This window comes from Poecilia formosa, unplaced genomic scaffold (genome assembly GCF_000485575.1).
Source record: "Poecilia formosa unplaced genomic scaffold, Poecilia_formosa-5.1.2 Scaffold182, whole genome shotgun sequence".
Classification (NCBI taxonomy): Eukaryota; Metazoa; Chordata; class Actinopteri; order Cyprinodontiformes; family Poeciliidae; genus Poecilia; species Poecilia formosa.
In genome coordinates, this window is record NW_006800121.1 from 1,377,722 (window position 1) to 1,386,350 (window position 8,629).

An 8,629-nucleotide genomic window follows, 5' to 3' on the forward strand; every position below is an offset into this window, starting at 1 on the left:
TTGGAGTGGGAGGTCTGCTTCAGAACCGACGGGAATGCATGCACCAGACTGGAGGTGGCAACGTCATACGCGGTATTAATAGTAGTTGGAAGTGAAATTTTGTAAAGCTTGCACAACTGTGAAGTCAGGAGCCATTTCTCATTTACTTTATGTAAAGTTTATTTATTTTTTGCTTTACAAAAAAACAAAAAAAAATCTAAATGACTTGAATAGGAATTAGTTTCAGAAATATTTCTGATATTTTGCTGTTTTTTTTTTTGTCATTTAAAAATAAAAGACCAAAAACAGATATTCTTTGATGCAGAAGGATACTAAATACTGAAATCATCACAGTAGTTTATTATTTGCATTGTTGCAACATGCAACATGAAAACACAGTCAGCTGATTCAATACTATCTCTTCCACCCAAGGACTTTCACACAATGCAAGAGGATGTAGTCTGGGGCAACACTTCCCTTAAATATTTGATCTCCAGACATAACCTGCTATGTAAGCTGTGGGTTTAATACACAAATTTGTCAATAATTCCACATAGGCAGTTCTTTACTCTTAAGCCCGCTTGCATGATCTGGTCAACAAAATAAGTTTTGCAAACAAGTGTCAACAGAAGAATACATGCCAATCTACTGCTATAATCTCTTTGAGGTGCTGGAACTGGTTTGGCTAAATGTTACGGGCAATAATGACTCATAAAAAAAATATATTTCGTGCTCTCCAGCCACACCCTTTGTTTGTATATGTTTTGTATATTTAGAGACTTAATCATAAAGAGCTAATTTTCTTGGAATTGGGGTTTGAAATTGGTACCCATAAATAAAACAAAACACCTGTGTGCTAGTATATTAAAAATGACAAATAAATTCAACTTTGCTTTGACACTACAAAACAGACCCTAACATTATAATCTTTAATTTAGTGGGATGATCTGCTCAGAATATTTGATCAACACCAAAAACAACAAATACATTTGGCATCGTTTTCTTATTAAACTGCTGGGGGAGTAAAAAAAGCAAAAGGTTTTTAAACCACAAATGTCTTGCTTTATGCATTCTTTCAAGACTCTTTATAAAGCAGATTCTGAATATCACCATAAGTGAAAAGCCAAAAAATAAGGTTTTAAGCAAAATAATCCTTCAAAAAGGTTTCAAAATAAAAAAACAAAGATAAAAGAAGCCGGCCCAAAAAAATCTTGAAAAATTAACAAGAAAAGAAAATCAAGGAAGGCAAAATCCCCAAGGAAAACCAATAATAAAAAAAAAAAAAAAAAAAAAAAAAAAAAAAAAACTGTTCTAACAGAACCAAGCCGAGTAGTGAAATTTATGTCAAAAAATTAGACTTACAGCTACTTCCATTCACTGCAGATACGTTATACAGCAACACTGTTTAGCCACAAACACCAGGTATTATGGCTGCAGGTTCTGGGAGAGAAGGCAAAGCTTTTAGTCAGACTAAAAATACTGGTTAGGACCAGGCATGGGTCAAGCATGAGATTCTCACAGTATAACAACCTGTGAGTAAACATAAAAAAAAATAAAAAAAAAACTGAGTACAAATCTCAGTATCAGATTTTCACAAAGCTTTAAAACAATGCTTTTAAAAACTTTTTAAACCTTTGGTACACATCCCAATACCTGTATTTGGTACATGCTTAGCAGAAAACATAACATCCACCTCAATGGTGCTCCAATTTTAGTCTTTAGAGTAAAAACGCTTGTTGTAAGCAGTCATCCACCAATGTTTTAGAGAAATGAGAGATTGGCCTCACCACAGAGCGCTTTTAAATCCCTGTGTAGGGTGTTAGTTTGTTGGATCTCCAAGCTACTGCTCTCACACATTTTTTTTTTTTACCATCACAATTCTTCACTTTGGGGATCAGGCTGGTGATGAACATTTCAAAATCACACTGATATTTTGGGGTGAACATTGCGATATGTTGTGCCATTTCTACCGCACTCTTGGTTGCCAAAAGAATAATAATAATAAAAAAAGGTTAAATAAATTCGCACAAGCTGCCGAAACAGAGATAACAATCCAATTTTACATCATCGAGATTGAACTGGAAACGTGTTCCCCGTGTTTACGTGACAAACATACGGAGACAGGTCAATGCACACGTTAAATCACTGTGACCAAGGCTCAGATTGTTTTGTTTGTGTTGTAGCTGGGGAGGTTTCACATGTGTTTTTTCTGTGAACCCTGGAGGAACTACATCTACACAGCAAGTACAAATGAGGACGTAGTCTCCTCTTCACGCTGACACACATGCACACAAAAAGAGCGTGTTAAAATGAGACTTTTAGCATGGCAAATATTTTTTTAGTGCTTGTAAAAGAAGCGGGAAACTATCTCTTTTACTTAGAAAGTTTGACTTTTTAAGAAGTCAAACCTAGAAATAGGATGATCAGACCTGTATTTTGCAAACCAGTTCAGTTTAAAAAATGCGATGCCTATTTTTAAATGGCCAAATATCAGGGGGGAAAAAAAAAAGCTTTATTCTTTTAAAGCTGTTGAATTCGTGGTAAATCATAGAAAACTGAGTAGTTGTAACCAAATGAGGAAGGTGCCTGTGCCCAATACAATGAGCCACTGATATGAAATTACCTTGTGTCAGCTGAGGTGAGGAACAGTTAGAAAAGTGAAATGCAACAATATGCTGACATTTAAAGTCTATTTTTTTACAAAGTCTGAGAACAAACCTAGCACTGATTTTATCTTCACTACCTCCTTTCGTATAATTCAGACGTCTGCTGTTGGCTTTATTATGGGAACTGAAGATTCGATTTGATTTATAACCACATTTAACAGCTTTACCCTTAAACATGATCTCACATGTTTAGCTGCTGTTAGAATGACCTACTTACTGCACACAAGAGCAAACAGGACAATCCTTACTCTTCTCTTTAATAGGAAACAGGCTAATAGGCTGTTTCAGAGTGGTAACCAAAAGAAAGAAAGAATTAACTCTAACAATCTTTAGATGATTATACAGAGATTAAAACAAAACAAAACAAAACAGACAAAGCAGTTATTTTCCTTCAGGCCAAACTGATACCTTTTTTAAAAAATCAATTTTGTATTGGTTGAATAAAGAGCCACAGGGTTTCTTTGCCATTAGTATTTATTTGCAAATACCATAAGAAGACTCCAACAAAATTACTCTCAACCAATTTAAATCAAAATTTTACTTTCGAGGAGCTTACAGCAAGTTTCAGAACAATCACTCAGGTTTTGTCCAACTACTGAAACGAGCTGCTAGATGACAAAGTACAAACTCTGTTAAGTGGCTAATCATGCAATCATAAGCCAGTCTGCTTTATAAAGAAGAATTAATTAGCAGATTTGCGATCTGAATAGCTCAAGTCAAATGAAATGTTTCACTTGCATTATGGGCTTTGAAGTTTATTCTGCGTAACAACCAGCCAGAGCAACAAATTATGCAACACTGGAGGCTCTCGGCACATTTCTCCAAAATAGGGAATAAATTTATGGAAGAAGCAACAAGTAAGTGGAAATATTTAAGAAATAACTATCTGTAAGTATTTTAAATATTTGTACTTTTTTAAAAACAACTGAAATGGTTATACTTAGGATTTTTTTAAGAATCACAAAGAACTTCAGATGTTCCTTCACAACCAGCAAACCTTTACATGAGATGCCTGTATAAACCAGTGTGAAAGCGGCCATTTTGACGCTGGTTGAGATTTAAGCGATTATTTGTGCTTAAAATCACAACTGTGATTATTTAAATCTAAATGAGTAAAAATCTAATATTAATAATCAAAAAAACAAAACATGTGACCTTTTTTTGTAAAGATTCCCATTCTTAGTATGATCATTAGGCAAAGATTCTTTGGAGATTTATCTTTTTGGGACAAGCTTTATTTCTTCATCAAAAAGTGGGAATGCATTCAGTTAGTATTCATTCAAAGTCGTTTGTCGGATTTGTTCCACCCGGTGCTTTTTACATGACATATCTGTGTTTTCATTAGAGTAAGCAGAGCACAATGAGGTCGGATCAAATCTATACACACAAATCAAAGTTTCTGACAATAAAAAAAGCCTGTTCTTGAGAATAGTTCAGACTAAAACTGCAGCTATAATGTCAGTGTCAGAAGCGTTCTTGTTCTCCAGGTCTCTACCAGGCTTCTTGTAATCTGCTTCGGTCTTGGGGGTCATGTTGCGTTCTGACCGTCGGCCGCTCTGTTGGCGCAGTAGTCCTGGATACCTGGCAGAAGAAAGAGAAAACACTTCAGATAAATCTGCTGAGGTGCACAAACCCCAGTTAATTCCATAGAATCGGTTTTATGCTGAACTTAAAGTTATTCAATTTTTATTAAACATTTTTTTTTCTTCCTCTTTAGCAGACTGCTTCCCATTTTTTAAAGTGAATACTTCTTCTTTCAGTAGATCTAATCAGGAATTAGACCAGCCTAACAAACAAGTCATCAAAAAAAAAAAAAGGGACTTCACTAGAAAAGGGAATGTGACTGAGTGTACGTCAAACTTCCTCACTTCTAAAGGATGAAAAAAAAAAGACACAGAATTATGAAAGAAATGGAATATCGGGAATAGAAATGAACTCACTTTGCACAATCCCATGGTAGACCTCAGCTGCAGGAGAGTCAGGGACTTCTTGGAGGAAAGACTTGCCCTCATCGCAGCTCCGTCCGATCCTCGGGTCCAGTGGCACCTGGCCTAACAGAGGTAGATTTAGGTCTGCGCACATTTTCTCTGCACCGCCGCTGGAGGGGGGAAAGATCTGTGAAGTGTTCTAAAAGAGAGGAAAAGAAAAACAAAAGCATAATCTGGATCTTAAACCACAAAGCTCCTGTCCTACATTACACATTTGATGTCCGGGCATTAATAATTATTATAAAAACCGACCGTGACATTTGCAGTTCGCCATCCATCCATGTAATCAGTCCAAAATGTACCCTGATAATTGACCAAACTGTTTGAATAACTGCAGTAAGTTTGGTAGACAGTAGGTTGATTGTTCTACATAAATTAATATGTCGTCTGCATAAAATGTTAATTTGTGTCCAATAGCTTTAATATTTATTCCTTTAACATCCTTATTCTGTCTTACCGATTGTGCTAATGGTTGTAAATATAACGTAAAAAGCAAGGAATCGGTTCTGACTGGCAGAAAATCTCTTAATGTAAAATCTTGAAGTTTAGCTTCTATTCAAACACACATAACAGAAATGTACAAAGAAAAGACAGAAAAATAGACATAATTTATGACTGTTACGTTTGCACACAGAGGAACATTTGGTTGTGAAAACTTTGTAGTGGGTCCGTCTAATCAAACTGAGCTGGGACTGAGCTACTAGTAGATTGGGACACAGAGGCCCAAAAGGTCCGTCCTCTGGAGGTTCCACTTACAAACTTCCTCATTCCTCTTCTCGTTTATCTCAGCTGTTCTGGTCTGCGAACAAAATCTTTCCTCACCAAATCTAATCTTCTTCCTGTATCCATGTTTTTAGTACACTTTTGAAAAACATAAAATTAACCATTTCAAGTTCTTAACAGTATCGACTGCATGACAGTGGTTCATATTTGCCGGCAACCTTGCATTTGGGACACACGAAGCCGCTCATGTTCTCCACAACCCCGATGATGGGCAGCTTGACCTTCTGACAGAACCTGATCTCTTTTCGGACATCCTGGAGGGAGACTTCCTATGATGAAAAGGAAAAAAAGAGAGACAGCCAATTAGGCATGAAGGGGGGGAAAAAAAACTGAGGTTGGGAATGGCAGTTCAGGAAATTACAGCAGTTAAAGGAATAACAAACTTTAATCTGGAAAAACGTCTGAATAATGAAAGCTACTGACTAAAAGACACATCAAAGCAACAAGTTTTTCCACCTTTCTTAAGAGTCATCCCAGTCTGGTTTTTGTCTGGTAATGGAGAGACTTAAGGAATGAGGAAGTGTTTTTGGTTTTGGTCTGATCTCACAGCTTAGGCCCAGTTAGGTATGAGGAAACAAGCACCGATCAAATGTTTCGCACCGAAAAAAAAAAGAGAAACACAAACATCATCTGTGTGTTTATAGCCAGAAACCTGGAGGGAAGAGAAATCTTATCTGAACAGTAGATAAGCTTGTTCAGTCATCATTTTGTTACTGGAATAAAACACAATCTGAGAACAATAATTCTAGTCTTGGCAGCAGAGATCCAGTATGAGCCACTTAAATGCCTTTAATCCAGTCTGCTGCCCTGCCTGGTTTCCTTTTAGGTCTGGTTCTACTTTGACCTTAAATAACCACATCCACAGCAGCCCTTATCAGATCTGCTGCAAAAGGAAATGCACAGGCTATTTTCCAATCCTTCACTCTTTGTGTGATACTTTTAAACGAATGCTGCCTGAGTTACTTCAGACAGCACCGTGACGCTGCTGACATTTACTCAAATAAGTTAAACAAGCTTTAGATTGCACCACATGAGTCTGAAGCTTCATTTGCAGCATAAAAAAACCAAATAAGTGATATGTTTATTCAATAGATAGAGGTATATAAAGCACTTTAAATGCTAATTTACATGTTCAGCATATTTTATGTGTACAAACATACTAAAAGGTAAGGCAGAAGACATACAGTGCAATGGAAAAGTATGTGCACCCCGACAGATTTCTTTACTTTTTCCACTTGTACAAACAACATGACAGGTAGCATAACTAAGTATAAAATGCTGATTAAAAGGATTTCATTTTAAGGCAATTTGACAATTTCCCTTATGTGAGAATGCAAACAGTCCCACTTCACCTACATCCCATCATGCCATTTTTATAGATAATGGCATGATGGGATTGTTTAAGGCCACAAGTTAAGTCAGGACTTTAGGCAGACCCACCAAAACCCTTTGTTTTGTGTTTCTGAGCCATTCAGACATGGATCGCCAACCAGCTGCGTAACCCAAGTGCTGACTGGGCATTCAGTATTTTTGCTACAAAGCTGAATTCATGGTTCCCTCAAATCCAGACTCAGGAAAAACCACCACTGCGGACACAGCGTGGCGTTTTGATCCACATCTTTCAAAACGATCAGATTTTGTTGCAAATCTCTGTTGCTTTTGTGATTTTTTTTTTTTGGTCAGCAGCGGTTCTCGCTCAGAAAATCTCCCAACACGGCCATTTTTGCCTGGCTTTGTGTTGGGAACACAGACCATAAACTGAGACAAGTAAGGCTTATGACAGATCTCACTTGGCACTGTGCCTTTCAAATTCAAAAATACTTTATTGATCCTAATAAAGTTGATGCTGTTCTGAATTGTTGATGTGATTTTGGAGTAATTTTGGTAGGCGTGCCGCGGCTGCTAAGTTTCACGACCCTTCCATGTTTTTTGTATTTAATGGCCCAAAGCCCAAAGTCTTAGAAATGACTTTTTAGCCATTTCCAGAGTGATATCAAAGAATTTCTCTAGATTAGGGCAGAATGTGTTGCTTTTTGAGATCTTTTATTTTACATGAAAGATAAAAAGGTAATGATTTTTTACCTTTCATGTAGAGCATTGTTGATTTGGAAAGCTTTTTCCATTCGCAAATTTAATATGAAATTGGTTTTATGTCCTTATTTATGAATTGATTTAGGATATCTTTGTCAGATGTTAAAATTTGATCTGAAACATTTAAATGTAGCAACAAAAAAAGAAATCAAAGAAAGGGAGCTATAAAAGCTGTAAAAAAAACCCTAAATTGTAGTGGCTCTCCTTTGCCATTTTGTTGTTTTGGTTCACATATCAAGCTCATTAACCAGATAAATATTAACCAGTCGCTTGCCAACATCTCTGGAAGTTAACAAAAATGTGGACATGAGTCACTGATTTAAAAGAAATATCAAACAAGGCTGTGGGGACTGGGGATAGATCCCGTTAATAATTACACAGGAAAATTTCCCTCTACAGATGCCAATTAATGCTCTACTTTTGCTCAGCCAGTGCTGAAGAATACACAACTTCACATAAAGTGACAAACTCTCTAATCCATAAAAGGGTTGATAAGAAGCAGTTCATGTTGAGCTGCTTCAATGCTCTGCAGTCAGGACAGCACCAAAACATTTTTCTGACTGATTTGTCTAAATATGTTCTCCTTTTTTATCTTTGATTCCTTCTTGCTGAGACCAAAACTGGTTTTATGTTACTGCTGTTAACCTTTTACATTTTTATATAACATCTTTTACCTTCTCACCATTTACACTATCAAATTGTAAACCACAGTATGTCTTTTTCAGCCATAAACTCCCAGTCATTCTGCTTTCATGAACAATCGGTTTTATGGATTCACTTGCTACAGATGAAGTAAATTAATAACCTTCTCTGGTGTATAGTTAAAGTTCTCATCCTAAGTGTTGTTTTAAAATATTCTGTAGAATACCTTTTTTATTTTACAGTGCTTGAATGATTTGTTTTGTCTTTCTAAATGTATTTATTTTAAGATGAAATAGCAGTCTTTAATGTTTTGAAATCCCCCATCTGTAGTTTGAGTTACGGTGACAGAACACATAAAGAGTACCTGAACACACCACACCATCAAAGAAGAAAAGATTGTTCATGACCACATAGGGGTGGCTTTTTTTTTTTTTTTAGGAAACTGCTTTAGTTTTTAACTAAAATTTAACTAAAATTTAA

The 8,629-nt window shown here is 36.2% G+C and overlaps 1 protein-coding gene across 1 annotated transcript; it reads right to left on the minus strand.

Annotated features, from left to right (window-relative positions):
* Positions 1 to 3,065: 3,065 nt before the first annotated feature.
* On the minus strand, positions 3,066 to 5,716 carry LOC103147441 (cytosolic Fe-S cluster assembly factor nubp1). The gene is made up of 3 exons (XM_007565779.2): positions 5,575 to 5,716; positions 4,586 to 4,772; positions 3,066 to 4,226 (listed from the first exon to the last, which is right to left on the minus strand). The coding sequence occupies exons 1-3, from the start codon at positions 5,602 to 5,604 to the stop codon at positions 4,174 to 4,176; spliced, it is 270 nt and encodes an 89-aa protein (XP_007565841.2). The 5' UTR covers positions 5,605 to 5,716; the 3' UTR covers positions 3,066 to 4,173.
* Between the last annotated feature and the right edge of the window lie 2,913 nt (positions 5,717 to 8,629).

Excerpts from the sequence above, each read along its gene's own strand:
- LOC103147441 (XM_007565779.2), bottom strand. The coding sequence starts at position 5,604 with ATGAGCGGCTTCGTGTGTCCCAAATGCAAG. Across the intron at positions 4,773-5,574 it reads TCGTGTGTCCCAAATGCAAG|AACACTTCACAGATCTTTCC; the intron begins GTTGCCGGCAAA and ends CCTCTCTTTTAG. Across the intron at positions 4,227-4,585 it reads CTACCATGGGATTGTGCAAA|GTATCCAGGACTACTGCGCC; the intron begins GTGAGTTCATTT and ends TTCTTCTGCCAG.